We start from the raw sequence: 21,207 nt of genomic DNA, 5'->3' as shown, positions 1-21,207 counted from the left end.
CATATTAATTCTTTCTTTCTTTGCTCTGACCTTGATTCTCACTGCACTCTCAACTTGTAAATTACTTGCTTGACTTGTCTTAAGCAGAAAATCAAGGAGCAACGTTCTTTGTTCAGATTCTTCATGAGGTGACATGAACAGTCCTAGAGATATTTACTGTTTTGACTATTGTCTATCACTGGAAAAGAGGACTTCCTCTGATTGACTTACGGTCAAACTTATTTAAAAAACAAGAGCTCTGTTGTCGAAAAAGGTGCATTAACTTAATAAGGATTTTGTTATCCAGACCTGATTGGTCTTGTTTTGATTTAAAAATAGTAAATATCCACATGTATCTCGAAATTGGTTAACCGCAATTTGATGAAGGTAAAATCGATATTTTAAGGGTGGGTCAGCTGGCACCAGCACCAGACTTGAACACTTGTTCTGTTCATGATTCTACTCTTGCACTAACTTTGCCAGCCATTTCTATATCCAATACACAGCAAATAAGTCGCAAAATTCTTGTTCCGAACGCACTACTGAAACAGTGTACGCTGTTATACCCTTCCTAATTTTAGTTTCAAGTGCGGTCACGTTAAATATATTTATGCAAAGGAAAGATAAATTAATTCCCATACATCAATTCAACAACGCTGAACTTTCATTTTCACTAATCATTCGTTATTTTTTATTTTCGCTCCCGTTTCTTGTGAATAATACATCACTTTGTAAAGGTCTTGTCTCAATGGAGTCAGCGAGAATGATGATATCGAGCGCGTTTTCAACGTAAACAAAGAGCGACAAAAAATACACGATTGATACCTTCCGGAATCACTACACACCAATATTTTATTTTAAAACTAAACGTTTAGTTTATATATTAACAAAACTTTACCGCGCTTTATGATTGAAATTCTGAGAGTCCCTACGTTACATTTTGAGTTTTACAGTGATTCTTTCCTTCGAATGTACATTTTTGACCACTCACAGAATTCCTCGTAGCGCACAATTTGAAACTTTAAATCAACTACAGCGTCTTCAGCAGATGACTGCACGAAAACGTCACAACACTTTAGCCTCGGTAGAGTTACCGTAAATTCTCCTCATTTCTTCGTTTTCTGTATGCAAGCGCTCATTTTCCTGGCGCAATCTATTCAATTCAGCCAGCAATATATTGTCTCTGGGTTTAGAGTCTTCCGTACCCGCGTCCAAACTGTGATCGCCGTTTAAAGCCCCTGAAAGTTCTTCCGTCGAAGTGTGTCTCGCAATTGCATTTCCCATACCACCCGCTTCTTTAAGTTTAATTTCCATGGTTTCTATGCGTTCTTCTAGAAGCATAAATTCACGCACAAGTTCGCTTTTGCTCATTGAATGCAAGTTTTCAATATGAACTTGCTCGTATGCCTCCGTAAAATCTTTCTCAAAGAACTTCTGTTCGTACATTTCGTCTTCGGGCGATTCGTTGTAATCGTCGTCGAAATCTGAATCGTCACACGAGTTAGACGGAGCCCTTTTCCGCAAAGGAGTTCCCTCCTCGCCATCGGACTGCATATGAGCGTGTGTTCCTAAATCTGGTTCTTCAAGATCGTGTTCAGCCATTAAGTACTGTGTGGTATTGTAAGGAGCAGTCGGACGCCCTTTAGCGTTAATATACTGTTCTCGAAATTTAAATGCTCTCTTGGTGTCTCTCTCGTCTCTCTGTTTTTTCTCTTCCCAAGAAAGTTTTGAATAGGGTACATATCTCTTACCAGGTTTGTTATTATTTCGCCTCGACCCGCGGCGGTGTTTCTTGCGAATGGGCAAAGGTTTCCAGTCAGAGACCGATTGAGTGGTTGTTGTGGCAAGTGCGCCATTTTCACTAGTTTGAACATCATTCTTGTCTGTAGAAGACTCCACATCACCTGCTTCGCCTCCACTCTGTCCACTTGTCCGTTCATCATCTCCATCGCTCCCGTATTGCTCCATATTCCTCCGACAACCGTCCACCGGGGCGGACGAAGAAGAATCAAGTTTTTCAGTCATTGGCCCTGAACTAATTCTATCTATTCGACTCAGGATTTTTCGCCGAGGGAGATCACACGCGTGTCTCCTCGAAAAAAAAAACAACACTTAACGCCTATGATGTAAGAAAAATATGACCTTTCTTTCCAGCGTAAATCTCACCAGAGAAGTACTTCGCGTAGTTCCCTTTCACCGTCTTCTGCTGACCGAAGGTAATGTGTTTTTGTTTTAGATCAAATTTGTTGTCATTGAACATGTGACCTGCTACACTTCACTCTGATTGGATGAAGACCTATGCAAATACAATATCTACGTAATCATGTGATTCAAAATAAAATAAGTAGGGGAGAGGTAGGGTTATATTCCAAACTCTCATGGGGAGGGGTAAGTTAAAGCGAAGAGATCACATACAATGAAACCTTTTTTAGCTGAACTCTCAGTTGTAATTGCTTCTTTTTTGTTGTTTCATACGCTGACCGGATGAAGAGTTTATCGCAAATCAAAACCCCTTTGGTAAAAATATTTCTTGATGCAATGACATGCAATGATTGGCCTATCAACGTTTTTCTTTTTATCTTTAATATGACCTTTGTAACTTTCCTCTTGCATCAGAAGGAACCAAAAATTTTAGAATAAATCTTGACTTTTGCCATTGGGCTTTTCAATTTTTTGGTTTACTCCATTGATTTTGTATGTTTGGCTTAAATAGAAATATACTGACAGATTATCCCAAAAAGTTTTTGTTTTTTATTATTCATAACGAAATGGTTAAAAGCAATCTTCTGGAGGTGTTGTCCCTGTGACAAACATTTGTCTGCAAGCTGCAGCAGTAAATCATTTTATTCTCTCTTATTTTCTGTATGCCTGAAATCAGTATTGCAACTACATCATTATTACAGAAGATTTGTAGTAATTTATGAATCGTTGGCATTCTAAAAGTGATTTTAAACCGTGCCACCCCAGGGGCCTGTTGAGATGGAAGCGGGGGACCCATGGTAGGTGACGTACCCCGCCTAGCTGTGGTCGGAAAATAACTCGCGTTTACATGCAATCTTATAATCCTGAGTTGAAGTTTTTAGAGGTTATGGTTGTTATACTTACAAATGTAAATGAAAACGAACCCGGCCCGGCAGGTTACCCCACCTGGCTTTACCTGGCTTTACATGGCTAATTTTAACCCCGACTGACTGTCAGTCGGGGAATAACCCACGTTCACATGTACTCGTACAATCCCGAGTTAAAGTTTCTAGAGGTTGTTGTTGGCACACTTGCAAATATAACATGAATACGACCCCCGGCTTGATAGGTTACCCCATCTGGAGACGTTTACATGGCTGATTTTAACTCCGACTGAGAGGGTCACCCTATATGGCAGACCGGGCAACCCGCCAATGTGAATTACCACACTTATCATATAAATATGATCAATATGGACAGGCGAGCTACCCCCCCTTGGCAGGTTATCTCACCTACCTGAGGTCCCCCACTTTCATGTAAACAGGCCTTAAAGTTCCTTCAGTCCCTCTCCTCCTAGGCCTGGAACTTTGTGGAACTTTGTATTTGGACTAATCGCCTTCATACATCCTCCTGCAGCCTTTTTTCATTTCTTCCCTTTCTGCTGTTTATATTTTATAAGCTATCATTCTTTGTTTTGTTTTGTTTTTTGTTTTTGAGTTTTTTTTGTTTTTGTTTTTGAGATTTCTCGATGATGATTGTCTGAAAAGTATGTAAATTCACTGTCTCTCAAGGCCAAATTTTCTGAGCTCCATATATGATTGCAGCAGACTGGAGTAGAATCGCATGCAAAAGCATCCTTTCTTTATCAGTACATGTATACGGTAAAATGATCAGTAAAAACTGGAATGGTGGACATCGATCAAGAGTGTTGCCGCGCAATTTCTGTGTTGCATGACGCGCCAGTCATCGAACAAAAAGCACTGGGCACTGTCCTGGACGGATTCCGTCCTGGACACTAGTTAATTATGTGAATTCAAAAAGGCTATTTTACGGAAAGGATGGAATGAACTGCCTTTTTTGAAACCGAATAAGGAGCAAAAACAGCAAATGAAGGTCAGATGCCTTTCAGTACAAGGTGGCACTAGTTTGATGATGTTTGGATGGAGATATTTATGTCAGGGAGCCTGAAAAGCTCTGAAATGGAGACCACGTGTGACAATTTCCAAATCAACTGCGAGAGAATACCTACTGTAAGAGGTAAGGACTAGTAACTTTAAGATTGCTTGAGGAGCGTTTTGTTTCGATATTTCTGTTTCTCCTCTTTTTTTTTTTTTTTTTTTTCTTTTTCGTGTATTAAGCTTGCAATCTCATCTGGTTATCCTGTTGTTTTGAAACCTCAGTTCATGATAATTCGCGGGAAATTCAAATATTTTGTAATTGCCTAAATTGCCATAGGAGCTGATTTTATGGTACGATAACTGTTAGAGTCGAAGATGTTCTGGGGATTCTTTTGTGCGGTTGGAAAGGCATGAAAAACTACATTTATGTGTCAAGGATATCTGTTGCTTTTTTTAAAATTTTTGTTGTAAGTGAGGGGTGGCATGACTTCAGTCCCTGTGCATTCAATTCCGCCTCCAAGACCAAATTTTTCATAAAAAGGTTTGGACATTCTGATGCTTATCAAATGTTTTTAATCTTATTTGATATATGTCTGAAGAATCACACTGCATATGTGTCCCAGGTAATTTCCTACTCAATAGTTCCTCTAAATATCAATTCACCAAAAATCTCACACATTTCCAGCCATAATGGTTTCTGTCATGCCTCATTTCTCTAGTTGATTATGAACAATGACCTTGTTTGACATTATGGTCTAGGGGGTGGGCACTTATTCAGGAAACTTATTTGAGGAAATATGCTAATTGACAAAAAGAATCAATGTTGCCATGGGTCAGTTTTGTCAGTTCTGCAAGCTCTTACCACATTTTCAATGACATCTGTGACATCTAGTCCTCACATTTGATTTTTCACACTTTTGGCAATATGTTTCTGAAAAATTTCTCTAGCATTATCAAAACAACCCGCCAAGATTGATATCAACACACATGAAATTGATCCAGCAAATCCCACTCCAGAACAACTCCAGAAGTATTTCTTGTTTTTCATTGCATTTCATCTCTAGGAATTGCTTGTAAAAGTAGAAACATTTCTCATTTTAGAATATCAAACAGACCTACGGAAAGATGGAATCTCTTCATTTTATGTCATAAAGAAGCAAACTTGATTTTCCTAGAAGTCAATTTTGTACAATTGTTAATAACAAATCTGTATAATCTTTCTAATAGAGACTAGCTTTTTAGGTAGGAAAACACACTTAATTTACATTTTGACCTCGAAAATTGTGTCCTTATTATAAAAATCAGCCTCTCAGCTTTCTTTCACAAAAGTATTCAAACTTCAAAGATGTGATTTTCTTTCAACTAGAAATGCAGCACCAGAAGGGCGACTGTAATTAGAAACACAAAAAAAATGTATTCAAGGCCTCAGACTCTTTTAAAGTTTCAAAGTCTATAAAACTCTTGAAACTTCCAATGTAAACGCCTCTAGAATGAACCCTATCTTTATTTCAGCCCTTTCAAGAGTGGGAGTCACATTGGCTTAATGGCTATTGCACTAGACTATGGGTCAAGAGATCTAGGCTGGAGACCTGGCTGGGTCAATGTGTTGTGTTCTTGAACAAACACTTTCTCTCACAGTGCCTCTCTTCACTTAGCGAATTGCCAGGGAAGTGTGGTGAAATGCTGGGGGGTAACCTTAGGATGGACTAGCATCCCATACGGGGGGGGGGAGGAAGATGAGACCGAACTGGATGAGCCACTAGGTACCAGTACACTTAACTTTTTTTTGAAAAGCATCCTTCCCTAGTATGAAGATATTGAATAGAAAAGGTTTTTTTCAAGCCCCTCTTTTATTTAAATAATCTACCATTTAGATTTCATATTTTTCTATAATCAAATGGCCCTTTGTGTTCCATGTTAGTGTTGAACACCCTCTGAACATCACATGCAAGATTGAATGAAAATGACTGGTTTTAGCCCTTTAATCGTGGAGAGTGATTAGCATCTAATTTCCCCTTCCAATATCATCCCTGAATTGATCATTAAGGTCATGAGAATAAAGGAAATGGTAATCAACTGAAGAACCTCTTGATAATTAATCAAATTCTCCTCATCAGCACATTAGGAAATGTATGGAGAACAGTATGGAGAATTTGCATACTGATGTCAGGGTGTAAAGGATTAAACCTTTTGGAAGGATTAGTTATTTTTATTGGTTAAGAATTTCTACCCTGAAAGTTCTAGCAATCTGTGATGAACTAGAATTCCATCTATAGAGGGTGGCTTCCTGCTTGAGAAACCGGGATATTTTAGGGTGGAGTGGGTCATTTGACTTGGGTGCAGACAACATTTAAAAGCCTTCAACTCCCAAATTATGATAAGAATTCTCTCCTTTATTTTCTTCATATTTCCATGTTAATTGGTTACAGGGATTTGGTATCAGATCAAGATAACTTTTTCTTAGCTTTTAAGCCTCAAATTCAACTTGTTCTCTATATTTTTCTTATTTTACTGATTGAGAGAAATTGTTCAAACATCAAGACAGTTCATCTTTGGTGATCATTTCATTCATTCTCATGATCTGTATATTTGATCAAGTACTGATATTGTTAGGAGAAATTGGATGCTGGTCACTATTGGGGCTTAAAGGGTCAATGATATATTAAAGTATTCTCATTACCTGTTTGCTTGATAATTTATGGATATTAAAAGGAGAAATTATGTGCGAGTGGGATAAGCTGAGGTGGGGTCAGTCATTTTACTTGAATGCAGATTACATGAAACTTTTTTCGATGATGAAAATACCAACAGGTGCTGCTAAAATACTGATAAAATTTAATTTTGATTTATTATTACCACTTTATTTTTCTAACTTTTTTATCTTAATTTCAGATCTACCAAATGAAAACATTTCACTGGGACATTACCAGCTTTGTATTGAAGTTGTAGGGTACAGATCAGCTACACAGACCCATCTTGAAGAAGAATCCTGACATTGGATTTCAAAGACAGTTACAAGATGATTTTTCTTTTACATTCATGGTATATTATCCTTTGAAAGTGCGGAACAGCTGGCTTGGGGTTTTTCTCCTATGGGCATGTGGAAATGTAGACCTGTATCACACACAGCAAACCTAATTGCTCAAGTTCATCCTTAATTGTCTGGATTTTTTTATTAACTGGACTTGCCTCTCTAATCCTAAATTTTCATCAATGTTAATCACTCAAATTCAAGATCCATACCTTTTTCCCATCTAACAAAAAAGAGGCACTGCAACGATGTAGACAATATGCAGCCTCAATGAATGTTGGAATTGGCAACATGCATATGCTGTAGCAGCTTGAAACAGACTGATTTGAATCAGCATTTTAGGTCGTAAACATCACCATAAAATGTGTTTGTAAATACTTTGGCAAATTTTGGCAGTGATTTGAAAATGCACCTTAAATTTTTTGCATAATACTGATTAATTGATACCTATTCAGTTTCAAGTTTTGGCTCATTGATATTCATATTTTGGATTATCCAGACTTTCAACCATTTGTTTAACTTGGCCCAGTCCTTGCGAGTGCAGATAATCAAGGTTCAACTGTAGTCTTTTATATGCCTGTAAATTAGCCTTTCTTGCCTCTACAACAAGTTTGAAAACAAATGGAATTTTCACTTAAAAGCAAGGCCACAAAGAATAGCCAAACATAACACACTAGAGAATACTTTGTTTGCAATGTTTTGTACATTTATTATTTCTTAAAAATTACATTGAACTTTACAATTTGCCAATGATAGGCAAACATGTATTGTCCCTCCCTTCCTCATGTGTATTTACCCCTCCCCCTCCCCCCAAACAGGAGGCTTTGACAGAAATCTGCTACAATCCAAGATCTGATTGTTAATTCACCCCTCTAGCTAGCTGCTACACATTTCCATTTAAATTAGTTACAAGAATTTGTTGTTTGATGAAGGTAACAACTTCTACCTGATACATTTGAGTATTCTCATTACCTGTTTGCTGGATAGTGTATGGACATTGTAGGGAGAAGTTTCATGTGAATCACTTCTGGGAGTTGGAGGGTTGAGCCACTGAAAAAGTTCAGCCATAACACCTGAGCTTTAAAATATTTAAATACTCTCTAATTTACTCCAAAGGTAAGTGTGAAAGCTTCAAAGCAATTTCCAAAAACATCCAGTAGTACACTAATGATGCCTCTAAAAGCAATGAATTGCAGGAGTTTCAAACAATATGCCCACACCAAGAGAAGCAGAAAATATGATGGGTAAACATATAGTATAATACTACTGGTAATTCTTACTACCAGAGGTGAACAATAAACACCTCAAAATAACAGTGCATTCTGGTTCACATGACTCAAATGCAGCAAGAATTGAAAAACCAATATGTCCTTGATATATTAACAACCTCTCCCAATTAGCACACTAGAGTACAAATGGCAGTAAAAATTACCAGTCTCATATCAAGAGTAGAAGTTACTTGATGTCTAATTTTTTATTCAAGAAAACTGAATGGAAATAAGGTTTTACTTAACAGCGATATTTACATTCAAAGATCTGTACCAGATGTAAGAAAAATTGTATGAAATATTTATTTTTTTGGTCACGATCAAGGTGCAACATTTTTAATAATAAAATCATTTCTATAGCAGCCTATAAAAGCTATGTTGTTGTTTTTGTTTATAATAAAACAGAAAAATGAGTAGCCAAATGCTTGATTAGGAATCACACCTGCAATTGGATTTTTTGTAGAATAAATTAATAAGACTAAGTTATCCTTGACAAAAATGCTGAAAAAATTTGACTCCTTGTTTGGGAATCAGCAAGAGTAATTTTTACTCATATTTGACACTTCATGGATTTTAAGGTAAGATTTTTAAAAAATGTGATCGAAAACAGTTTTCCCCACAGAAAGATGCACTAACTTGCTTTAACTTACTACTGTATTGAAAAGAGAAAGCTATAAAATATACTACTAAAATTTCCTTGATATTTGACACCAGGAGAATAGAAAACATTCTCTTTTCTAATTTGTGTTGGAATGTCATTGCTAACAGTATCATGCCCCAAGAAGAGCAAACTTCCATTGCTCAAAAACTCTCCAAGTGATCTATCTTATCCAAACCGCAATAGATTAGCTGCCATTCTTGCATCTCTCCACTTGGCTGCACCAAGATCATCTACAGGAGGCATTTTTCCACAGCGATTCCCATGTGAGCAATTTTCTGTGATTCATGGTAGTTGGGTCACTTCATCATAAAAGCGCACTCTCTGACGTGCCCTTGCGGGAGACTTTGGACCCTTCAAAAAAGAAGCATTTAAATCTTAAATCTAAACCCTTTACACCCTACCACCTCCATACTGTTCTCTATAAATTTCCTAATGTGCTAGCAAGGAGAATTTGTTTAACAATCTAGAAGTTCTTTGGTTGATGATCATTTCCTTTATTCTCATGACTTTAATGTTTGATTTAGGGGTGATATGGTAAGGAGAAATTAGATGCTGGTCACTCTCAGAGATTTAAGGGTTAAGCAAGAAACACAGCCATTGGATTATGGCCTACTGTGCCAGAAAAGTATTGGCAAAAGCAAATGAGCCTTGCTAGCTCACAACTGTTGATTTAGATTAAGAATAGATTAAGATGGTAGGAACTCCTTCCCCCCCCCTCCTTCCTATAGTCCTGCCCCTCCCTTCAAAGAAAAATTTTATCCCTACCAGTCCCTCTCCAGCCATAAAATCAAACATGGTTGACAAACTTTTCATTAAGAGATTATAAACAGTTGCTCATTAACAATATGCCTCCACAGGGGACTGATTGAGTTCTGTCCCACAGCCTTTAAAGGCACTGCAGCATAAGAAATGAAACTGCAAGGAATGAGTCACAGACCCCTTCCTTGCTTGGACAGCTTGTTGACCCTTCTGATCAGATAATATCAGAAAAACTATAAATTTCCTTGTACATTAATTATGCAATTTAAGAAAAATCTTAACCTTGAAGGTAAGGATTGTTTTAATGTCTTGAGGAAACAGATATCCTGTCTTCTGTTCACAGTTGATACAACTAAAATCTTTGTAACATAGTTAAGACAAAATGTATTTCCTCCTTTAAGTTTCCTCAATCACTATAACACTTCCTAGTTCTCAATTTTGAATATTCTCATCATTTTCTCCCTTGATTGAGTACTTAAATTGTGAGGAAAAATTCTAAGACTGTTACTTGTGGATGAGTGGTAAAGTGTTTTGTTGAACTTACCTCTGTAAAATTATGCTCTACACCTCTTTTGTCTATGTATTCCCTTTGGACTGAACGTATACTATCAATCACTTCCCTATCAACTTCCTGCAAATCATACCAGAAAATAACTGTTGTTAAATTTTGAGACTTCTTTTTGAAATTGTGGGAATTTGACAAAGGATGCTTTACTTGAAATTGATCATGACATGTTAATAAATTGTTTCATTCTGATGCTACAGAGAAAGATCAAACTTCCTTTTACAAACCTCTAGAGAGCTGAATGAAACTTCACTTTCACTTTTAATTTGTTGCTGTGCAGTCACCAACCTAAATGAACAAAATGGCATGATCAGGGATTAAGTCCAGCAAGAATGTCATTACTTTGTGCAAGTGAAAAAAGCAATCAGTGGTCAATTAAACAATCACTAACAAAACAGAAGTTCTTGGTTGACTTTGGCACAGTGCCCTGGTTGTAAACAATAACATGACTGTCAATACTAAACAAGCCAGACATGTTCCTTCCTAGTAGCTGAGGTATGGGACTATTTATGGAGGGATTTCAGTTTAAGGCCATGGCCCAATTATTCAGAGGCCAGATAACACTGTTCTAAGAATAAATTGCTATTTAAATGGACAAGTGTGGAGAAAAATCACCATGCTATCCACCAGATAGAGGTTTAAACAGTGGATGGCATTATCTGCCCCCACCACAACCAGGGCTTGGTCAGTAAGGATGGGCCCATACTGATATAAAATATTTGATAATAGCAAAACTGAGGTCTGATTGTTAAATATCATTACTAGCAAAAAGTATTGATGCTTTCAATACTGCATGTGACTTATCTGTGTTTTTGTCTCACTTAGGCCACCAGCTGATGATAAGGAGCCAAAAAAGAGTTTGGGCCACAAGTTTTGACTTAAGTATGTCCCCCCCCCCCCCCATCCAGTTTTAAATTTTTGATTGTCTTGTTACTCGGTATTGAATCAAATCGCACCAAATTGCACTATACTTATCATATACTAACAAATTCCAAATGTTTTCTTACTTTTGTAATGTAAATAATGTTCCAGTAATGTGTTTACATCGACTGACAAGGTTCTCCAGTTTAGAAGGTTCTTCCTTCAAAAATCTGCCAGGAAATAATGTACAATAGCAATTAAATATGTTATTAGGCTGGTTTTACCACAGGTTACAGATAACAAACTGTAATTTAATAAAATTCAAACCCATTTCTGTAGCAGCCAGAGAATTCCCATACCCTTTTTACCCTAAGTGTGACTGGCTTCTAATTTCACCTTACAATATCACCCTTAAATCAATTGTAAAGGTCACAAGGAAAAGGAAATGATCACCAATCTAAGCAGCCCCTAACTGACAAACACATTCTCCTAGTCAGTAGCATAGGGTATGGAGAATATTAATAACAATAATAATGATGGGGTGTGAAGGATTAACTTCTGTTTAAACTTACTTATCTCCCTGAACAATAACCTCTAACTCTGAGGCCATGACTGATTTCATGTTGTCATGAAGTTCTGCAAATTGACCTGAAATAAAACAAAGTTGTATTAGAAGTAAAAACTAACCTTGATCTTTCTTCAAAACAAGAGAAGCAATTAATAAAACAATAACGTTGATGTTCACAGTTAATAATAAAAATGTTTTAAGCCTGACTCTGTGATAGCAAGCAATAGAACGACTGAGAAGAGCCCAAAAAATTTTGCTCATCAACATAAACTGTATCATTATTATTATCACTTTGGAGGGCATTGAGGAAACAAAACAGAGAAAAATGACAGCAAAACAGTTTGAATAATCATGCAAGCATGTGAGAAAGCTAAAATAACAAAATCTCCATTTTAGCCAGCAAAATGCACTCCAATGCCTGATAAGGTGATGATAATATGTAGGACAGCTCTATTACTATCATGTGACCACCTGACTTACTCTTTAGGTCTGAAACTTGACGGCTTATAATCCCCAACTGACTGTTGAGACTGTCAACTTCAGAAGGATTTGCAATGCACCTCTTTTGCACAACATCTAGACGAAGCATCTCCACTTCACTCTCAAGCTCACTGTAAATCACACAAATACAAAAGATATGAGAAAATGACATACATTCATTTGAAGCTAGATGGAAAGATAAAATATTGCATGAGATTTTTCAATTCTCAGTGGATGAGTTGTACCTTATGTGCCTGTTTATATCATTTTTTCCTCGAATATAAGTCATCTCTTCCACGTGGACTTTCTGTCTTCTGGATTTCAGACCACCGTCATCCCCTACAGAGGAAAATAAATTGTTTTGGTCTTAGTTTTGAACAAACAAACAACAAAAAGTCCATCAATAAATGGCATGAGAAAGATTAACAAGCTTACCACTTTTTGTCTGAGCAACACGTTGCACAATCTGCTCCTTGGCCCTTTGAATCATTTCATCAAACTGTTGTGCTTGGAAAGTTTGGAACTGTTTCAGTTGAGTGAGTTCAGCTCTAAGCATCCTCAGGTCACCCCGGAGTGTTGATGCTCGCACTTCGAGAGCTTTATGGTCCTTGACACGACCTAATAACAGAACACGATACTGAGAAGTAGGAAATACAAAAAAAATCAAAGTCTGAAACAGAGAAATGCATGCAGAGATAAATAACAGTAGAAAAACGTATGATGTTTGATTAACCTATAGAGTGTTTCCTGCACTATTTCTTTTTTTTTCTGTCTTTATTTTCTTTCAAACAATTATGGTAATCATAATTTAAATTAATATGGCATAACCCTTTCTTAATCAAGACCTCATTCAAAACAAACCTTCATATTTGACTGAGGCATGGCTGCCAGATGAGGTTGAACTGCTTGATGAAAGAGGTGTAGGACTGTCTAGCAATCTCTGTTTTGGTTTCGTGGAAGGCAGAGGGAGAGTCTGTGTCTGGTATTGAACACTAATGTCTCTCTTGGTTCCTCTTGGGGTGAAATCTCTTTGCAATGTTTGACTGTATTTTAAAGATGATTCTCTGGAACTTGAGGCTCTTGGGGGAGGTGCTGGTACCTGTTTAGGTTTTCCTGTAAGGGAAGGGGAAATTCAGAGGTTCTGTTTCAACTTGATAGATTTTTAACAACCACTGATCTACAGCCTCTTAAAAGGCCTCATATAGCACAATACTTCAGTCTGTTTCAATCTGTTTCTCTCTGATCTGTGGCTTTTTTTGTGGTCACAGGTGAGTCAACACAGGTAGACAGAAAAAGTTAGAAAAATTTCTTAACTTCTCTCACTCATGCATCTTTTACAAAGGAAGACAATTAACCAATTAACATAATTGACCAATACATTGTGAAAAAAAATTGTGATTTAACTTGTTCCAACAGAGCTGGACAATTCACCACACCCAGTACAAACGAGTGTTGAAAACAAGCTAGATCACAATCTTTTACTTTATTTGATAGAAAAAGTCAACAAAAGCAACATCAAAGGGTTAAGAATACATTAACAATTAGGAAGGATTAACTTGATGATGTTGAGTAAAAACAAAATTGCAAAAGACAAACTCAGAAAAAAAAAGTAAGATCAATGGAAATGTAGTTTAGTCAGTGAAAACATGAACCAAGATCAATGCAGCAAGGACAACAAATAAAATACAAAAATAACAATGATCAGTGAAATGAGCAAGGAAAAGCAAAAGTGAAGAAAGAGACAAGATCAAATACAAAGGAATAAATACAATGTAACATCAACAGTGGCACATCACAGAAACACAAAGATTAAGGTTCTTATTTGTTTTAGTAAAGGCAAGAGTAGTATTAGAAAGGTTTAGTGTGACTTTTATGGCAGAAACAGAAATTGAACTTCTTGCTGTTTGCAAGATGTTTACTTTTGCTGTTTAGAGACATTTTCTTCAATTTTATTATTGTGTCCATTTAAGAGTTAAAAGAAACAGTGAATGGTTTGAGCCAGGGGGTACCAATTGATTGCATACTCTCATTGTCTAGGTAAGGGTACCAGTAATCAACTCTTATTTGTCTATTATTTTTTATTTTTATTTTATTTTTTCAACCAATAGTTCTGAGAAGGACTGTTGTCATAAGCGGTGACTGACATTTCAACAACTTGAGTGAATTTATCATCAGAATCAAGTGAGGAGTTGTCGGCTGAGTCTAGTTCATGCAAACTGGTCTTGGTCAGTGAAGTTCATTTTTGCTGTTGCCATAAATGTCTAGTAAAACCTTGCCATTGTTCAAGCAGTGGACCTTGAGAATCTATTCTTTATACATGAAAACTTCAAAGAACTATGTGCATAAGAAAAAAATTAGCCAGAAGTTGCTTGCAATCATTCCTGATCATTGCTAGTGCAGTGTACCTTCTACAGGTGTGGATGGACTAACATCAGACAACAGGGACTCATTTCCGGAATCACTCCTCACACGTGATCTAAAGGGCTGCAAATGCCTTGGTTCATTACCTTCTAAGGAACCATGGTCAATAAAACTGCTCTGTGAGCTTGATGCACTTCCCTCTGAATTTTTCGTAGGTAAACTGTCGTGGCTTCCTGTTTTCAGGGCATCTTGCAGCATGTTGGTGAGATGGTCAATTTGATCCTCAACTGGATCACGAGAAGGTCTGAAAATCATCAATGCAAATTACGAGGAAAATGGAGGGATTAGTAGGATAAATATTTCAAGTCTTCTCTCAAGCTACAGGCCAACACACCAGAAATTATCCCAATTCCTGTAATATGGGGTATCTGGGGAGTATCTTATTCCTACACCTCCCCCCCTCCGGATGGGATGCCCTTCTATCTTAGGTTTCCCCCATCAGTTCCTCAGGGAGTTTCATGACAGTTGTCTGATAACCATTCATACTCCAGTGGGTGAAGGGGGGCACTGGAAGAGAGTAAGAGGTCTTGCCTCCATGAGGGCTGGTTTTGCATTTCACAAAAAATCATCACAAATTTGCTGATAATACTCCCTTATAATCTAGAACTGAAAGTAAAAAGAGGCTGTACATATTTCTTTTTTTTTTTTTTTTTGCAACCAAAACATCTTTTGATACCTTCTGGGTTTCAGATTGTGACTGGCACCAAGACCAGGCAGAGGAACTTTCTTCTGTTCCATCAGAGTTCCACTAGTCACTGAATGTGAAACTGTACTCTCTTCTTTCTCATTAGTGCTGCCCACAACTCTGGTAACTGTTGTTACGCTAGGCCCTCCACTTGCTTGTCTTGTTACAGTAGTTGTCTTTGTATATTTGACACCCTGGCCACTGTGAATTGTATCAGCTGGAGCAACATGACTGTGATTAGGTAAGGGCGTGCTTGTCACCTGGGCTCCAGTGTGTACAGCTGTGGAGCTGCTGACAGGGTGCGAGACAGGACCATTCTGGAATGGCCTGGACTCTAGAACTTTCAGATGCGACTTGTTTGACAAATCACTGAGGAAAGAAGTACAATTGCAATTGTCATAACTTCAATGTACTTCAGTGGGGAAGTACTGAACAAATATTAAAAAAAACCACAACAACATTGGCAGAAGACAAAAACAAATGACAGCAAAATGCTAGAAATTAATAAAAATGTAAGTCTGAGGAAAATTGAAATCGAAACTTGCATCCACAAATTTGGCTTTTATCTCTAAAAACTTTAATACCAGTTTTTTGTGTTTGCTATAAATTAACTATTAAATTTCATTTCAATAAGCAGGCATAATGACTTAACAGTCATATAGCTGTAGAAAATATTAAATAAATTATTACCCAACATTGTCGAGCTCATAGAAAACTCCACAAGAGTTGTCTTTAATGTAGATGGTTTTTCTGTTGTCTGCATTGTTCTTGATCTTATCAGGGAATGTTTGGTTGAACATTGACTGCACCTGTTGAAGATCATCCAAACCTGCTGGCAACATGGCACGTTTGATTTCATCGCCATACTGAAGGTACACAACCCCTGAGATCCAAAGAGAAAAGAACTCAGTTGATCAATAAATCAGCAGAAAACATATTTAAGTGACCTATAACTAAATGAACTTTTGTTTCCAGTTTCATTGACCAGCTGATCACTTTATTTTCTCACCAATGGATTATTTCTCTTTTAACTGTTAGTGTATTGGGGTCTGCTTCAACAGGTCAGGGTTTGCACCCAAGGGACTGTCATCACTCTCTTTCTTTCTTGCACTTAACACCTTTAGAGGTGTCTTGACTACACCCTGGAGTATAAACTGGCAAGTTTCAGGAGGTAAATAGGTTAAGTCTGTTCTGGAGCCTAGTGAAGCATCAAGTTGGAGCTTATCCCATAAAGTCTCTAGGAGTACTCCTGGCTACTTCCCCAGGATGGGATACCAGCCCACTGCAGGTTACTTCCAGTATTTTGTCATTTTACCCTGAAAATTCCCTTCCAGCCATTTGCACTTCTGCCAGGAGAGAAGTGCTGTGAGAGTAACATATCTTGCCAACGAACACAACATAATGACCTGGCCTGGTCTCATACCCAGACCTTTAGACCTAGAATCAAGTGTGCTAACCATCTGTCCCCCTTTAAAATTCATGATAACCTGATGAATTTCTTAAGGGTTAATTGAGTTTAACTACCCATCCAGGAAGCTGGAGAAGTCACATTAGGCAACGTCGTAGGCAGACTTTTCCTTATCAGTATTACAAGTGTTAGGAAACTACATTGTCATTGCAAATTCCCTTTACCTGGGGTTGAATTTGTGTGAGGCACATGGTTTTCTTCTCTTCTTGGCATTGTTGGATATGATCCTGGTTTATCCAGAAGTAGTTCGTATCTTTTCTGTTTAGGAGATGAAGTAGGAAGTGGAGGTATGGCCTGCAAAATAATTAAATTAATAAGATAAACTGAAAATTGAAGTAGAAAGTAATAGAAGTAAAGAAAAAAAAAACTTTTGGTGACAGTGACTAACATTTAAACAGCCTGTGCTGAAGTCATCAGCAGAAGTACGTGACAAACTGTTGTCAAAATAATAAAATGTTGAGACAGTGCTCATGTAAAATAATTTGTAGCAAGTTAACAAAATACACAGAAAAATAGAATTGCAGACTTAGGAAAGATGAAATTTTGAAAACAATTTTTCATAAGTCTTTACATGTTAATGGATGAAAGGAGAGAAGTAGTTCCATGTAAATTAAATTTTAACAATACTCATTTGCAACCTAATTGAAAACCAAAACCACATCTTGGCAAAAATAGAAATGAAATTAATGATGAAAATGATGAATATAAAAAGAATGCAATTAATCTTTTACATTAAATTTAAGCAGTACTCATTTGCAACATAATTGAAAACCAAAACCGCATCTTAGAAAATTAAGGAATGAAATTGAAGATGAAAACGATAAATTTTAAAAGGAGGCAATACATCTTTTTGAATTTTGAAAAAAAAATTTATGGGAAGAGGAATATGATTTGGAACAACTTCAAAAGTGAGGCTCAACATCTTTACAGAAGATAGAAAAAAACATCACCAGCTGCCTCCATTTCAATGACTTGCTTCTTTCAGCTTGAAAAATTACATATTTAAGCAGGAAGAAAGCAGATCTGTTGAACAAGCTACCTATCTCATCAAAGTCTCAATATCAACAGTCAAGTTGGAGAAAAAATTAAACGCTGAAAAAGCGAAAGCAGAATGCATTAACCCTGTGGTTATTCTGCTTACACCAGCATAAACATAATAGTTAAATGCACCACTTGAAACTTTGATTGAAGAAAGTTAAAAAATTAAAACAAATGTTTTACTCTTGTGAAAGGAAAACCCCATTGCCCCAAGCTATTAAACACAGCTTTGTTTGAACCTTTAGAGGCAAAATATATCTGTGTTGACAAAACATAACAAAGACATGATTGGTTTGGCACTATTTGGCCTTTTGCTGAAAAATCTGCATAATGAATCGGACAAAAACTAACTATAACAAGCAACAAAGGTAACAAAGAATTTTGAGTCTTTGGTTTATATGAACATACCCTAATCCTATGCATGTAACTTTGTCGTTCCATTGTAAAATGAGTGAATACTGACCAATAACTCAGTGAAATGCTGGAGCCTTGACAATAGCTAATGACCCACAGAGAGAAATTTGCATGCCAGTTACCACAGACAAAGGGAACCCCCATGTTAATAAACCAGGCTTAGTCCTAATCTCATCTGGCCACCCTGTTATGCAACCCATATTTGGTATTAATAATAACAGATTAGTCTGAAGGTGGGGATCTAAGCCAGTAAGAAAAATAAGCAAATACATGCAAGAATACTTCTAAAAGAGCATTGTCATTACTTAATACTTTTTGTTTTTGGTGTGTCTGTATTATATAATTACAAAAAATTTATCTATCAATGATTAGACTTTTTAGAAGGAGATTTACATCCAAGAAATAAAGCCAAAAAAAGAAATGCAAGGAAATGTCCAAGCAAAGGTCAACCTAGAGTTATTTTACTAGTGTGGCTAAAGTAAAAAGTTACAAAAATGTAATTACCACAAAACAAATTTACAGCAAGGAAGACAAATTAGCAAATAAATGAAAATTGAAAGGCGCTTTGTGATTAGTTAACACAAAATTTTTCCCTTTCTTTTATAGTTTCTATTAAAAATTTGCAAAATTTAACTCCAACAAATAAAATGGTCAACTACGTGGTCAGTTATAAGCAAGGATGTTGTAAAAGCCTGTAATTTTATCTGTTGAAATGCAGAACCATGTTAGGTGAAAAGGAAGTGGCTTAGTTCACAGGTAACTCACACTGATTAGTGTTGATAAAACTACCTCAGTGAAATAACAGAATTCCAAAATCTTCCTATGAAATATTAAATGAACAAATTCAGAGCTTCAAAACCCTGAGACATCAACTTGTCTTCTAAACAAATGTAATTTTCAACTGTACTAGAAATATTCAGTGCCTCTTCACTTGCTGCAAACTATTCTTACACAATTTTCACAATTTTGATTTCATAAGTATTTGACTAGTACTTATTGTATAAATTCAATTGGAGAACACACAGTTGTAAATTCTGTTACAACAGAAGTCAAACTGCTAACATCTTGAATTTGTGAACAGAACCTCAATCAGAACATTCAACAAGTTTTCTTAAAATTCAAGAAGTATTTAGTCATTCTCTTGGCCAAGATGAAATGTTTTGTCATATTATGCAATGACTATTTATTGCCAGCATTTGACAATGTTTCACAGCATAAGCAAAATATTGGAAAAAGAGCTTATATGCAAAAGTTTTCAAGTAGGACTTGTGCAAATAAAAAACCAAAACAAAAAAAAATACTGTTGAGTCTAAGATTTTTGCACTGTAACCATAACAGTTACAATGTACACTGTTCAATCACTGGAAGGCTTGGAATGGCACAGCTAAGGTGTGCTCTTAGAAGAATGGATGGGGGCTTGAAGCTTCTTGTCCCAGAAATCTGGGGTGCTTCGTTCTTGCAAGTTCATCGGATGACAAAAATAAGTCATTTGTGGCCACCCAGGTTTCAAGAAGGAACAGCCCTAATGCCTGAAAAGTAGTCCTTTAAGAGCACACTTTCTCATTCTTATAGTTAGTTGCAGTCACTAAACCAAAGTGTGTTTAAGGAGGTTGTGCAATAACATTCGGATCAATATCAGTATCTGGGCAATTGCCCACCCACCCCTCCCCTAACTCAACAACAGTCAATTGACAACAAGTTAAGGTTAATGTTGGGTTAGGGGAGGGGTAGGTGGGCAGTTGCCCAGATACTGATATTGATCCTAACATTCAATAAGTAAAATAGTCTTACTGGAGGCACATCCTGTATTCCATTTGGTTTGTTACCATTTTGCTCTCCTGGTTTTAAACCAAACCGCTTCTTTACCATGGCAATAATCTGCTGACGTGAAAGTGTCTGGGCAGCCTGATTGTCTGGTTCACTGGAATTCCCATTTCCCTGTGCATGTAATCTCTTTGCTTTTTCAATCTCCTGTCCAGTCTCTGACCCTCCAGTGGTGCGCCTCCTTGGACGTCGTGCATGGGTCTTGGCTTCTGAATCACTGACAGTGGTGGCTGTGTCTAAAACGAAACACAAAGTTTGTCATAATCGAGAATACAAATAAGCAAGTGAAACAAATTGTTGGTTATCAACTTTAGGCCCATAAAGGTAGGTAGACCACTTTGGCAAGTTTTGATTGCCAAAACAAAGAGCTTTAGCTCTAAATTTCAGCTTTTTAAAATCCACAACAGCAGTTAACCTAGAGTTACCAACTTAAAGCTTTTAAGAAACATATATTGGTTATTTGAAGAATTTATTTACCAAAGGCAAAACAACATACTTCCTTTAAATATCATCTTCCTTACTACATATCAAGATTGAATTATTTTTTGGAGCTCTGTTAGACCAAACTGAAGAAGTGTTAAGAATATAAAAATTAAACATAAAAGGAGAAATATCTTGTCATTCCCCTCATACTGATTTAACCACCAAGTTACAGAGCTTACAAGGACAGCAATTCTGGATTTCAGTGTAAAAGAACACCTTGATATGCTATGACACAGAGATAGGGATCCTGCGCATTAAACAACAACTGCCAAGGTGAACTAACCTGCATAATTGGTTTTGAAAAGTTGAGAAGCTTCATATTCCATTTGAAAACTTGAAATAATACTTTTGAAGAGTTTGTCCACAATAAAAGGTCTTCTTCTCAACAGAAAAAAAACTTGGGCGACAGACAGTGTACTTAAGAAGATCCTAATTTTCACATACAGATGTCACTTAAGAATATTGAAACCTTGCATGAAGAGAATTGCCAGCAGTTCCAAAAACAATTAGAAAAATTTAGCCCAACAGCAAGTTTAGTATCAAAATAATAAAGAAATTTCAATCTGAAGAAATCTGATATGCATAGATGTCAGAAAGACCTGCAATTGAGGAGTTCACATTCA

At 36.7% G+C, this 21,207-nt stretch overlaps 2 protein-coding genes across 14 annotated transcripts in view; both read right to left on the bottom strand.

Moving 5' to 3' along the window:
* Positions 1–646: 646 nt before the first annotated feature.
* On the bottom strand, positions 647–2,213 carry LOC113676002 (protein HEXIM1). Its single transcript, XM_027192611.2, has one exon. It carries the CDS (start codon positions 2,002–2,004, stop codon positions 1,045–1,047), a length of 960 nt encoding a protein of 319 aa, XP_027048412.2. The 5' UTR covers positions 2,005–2,213; the 3' UTR covers positions 647–1,044.
* A 5,560-nt stretch (positions 2,214–7,773) lies between these two features.
* LOC113675979 (uncharacterized) overlaps positions 7,774–21,207 on the bottom strand; it is a 31,309-nt gene continuing 17,875 nt past the window's right edge. For 7 of the 13 annotated variants that reach the window (XM_027192584.2, XM_089183459.1, XM_027192580.2 and 4 more), the window contains 14 exons: positions 20,069–20,337; positions 16,990–17,119; positions 16,048–16,240; positions 15,349–15,726; positions 14,657–14,916; positions 13,113–13,364; positions 12,687–12,869; positions 12,497–12,590; positions 12,252–12,382; positions 11,776–11,851; positions 11,350–11,433; positions 10,570–10,630; positions 10,322–10,408; positions 7,774–9,369 (listed from right to left, as the gene is read on the bottom strand). In XM_027192584.2, coding sequence (XP_027048385.2) covers positions 9,301–9,369; positions 10,322–10,408; positions 10,570–10,630; positions 11,350–11,433; positions 11,776–11,851; positions 12,252–12,382; positions 12,497–12,590; positions 12,687–12,869; positions 13,113–13,364; positions 14,657–14,916; positions 15,349–15,726; positions 16,048–16,240; positions 16,990–17,119; positions 20,069–20,337 — 2,267 coding nt within the window. In that variant the 3' untranslated portion in view covers positions 7,774–9,300. The remainder of the gene's footprint in view (positions 9,370–10,321; positions 10,409–10,569; positions 10,631–11,349; positions 11,434–11,775; positions 11,852–12,251; positions 12,383–12,496; positions 12,591–12,686; positions 12,870–13,112; positions 13,365–14,656; positions 14,917–15,348; positions 15,727–16,047; positions 16,241–16,989; positions 17,120–20,068; positions 20,338–21,207) is intronic. The other 6 variants (XM_027192581.2, XM_089183460.1, XM_089183463.1 and 3 more) reach the window with 1 other exon arrangement.

Source organism: Pocillopora damicornis, chromosome 9 (assembly GCF_964200805.1).
Source record: "Pocillopora damicornis chromosome 9, jaPocDami1.2, whole genome shotgun sequence".
In the NCBI taxonomy this organism is placed as follows: domain Eukaryota; kingdom Metazoa; phylum Cnidaria; class Anthozoa; order Scleractinia; family Pocilloporidae; genus Pocillopora; species Pocillopora damicornis.
Note: the sequence above shows the minus strand (reverse complement) of the source record. Positions and strands in the feature narration are given on the sequence as shown.

Excerpts from the sequence above, each read along its gene's own strand:
- LOC113676002 (XM_027192611.2), bottom strand. The coding sequence starts at position 2,004 with ATGACTGAAAAACTTGATTCTTCTTCGTCCGCCCCGGTGGACGGTTGT.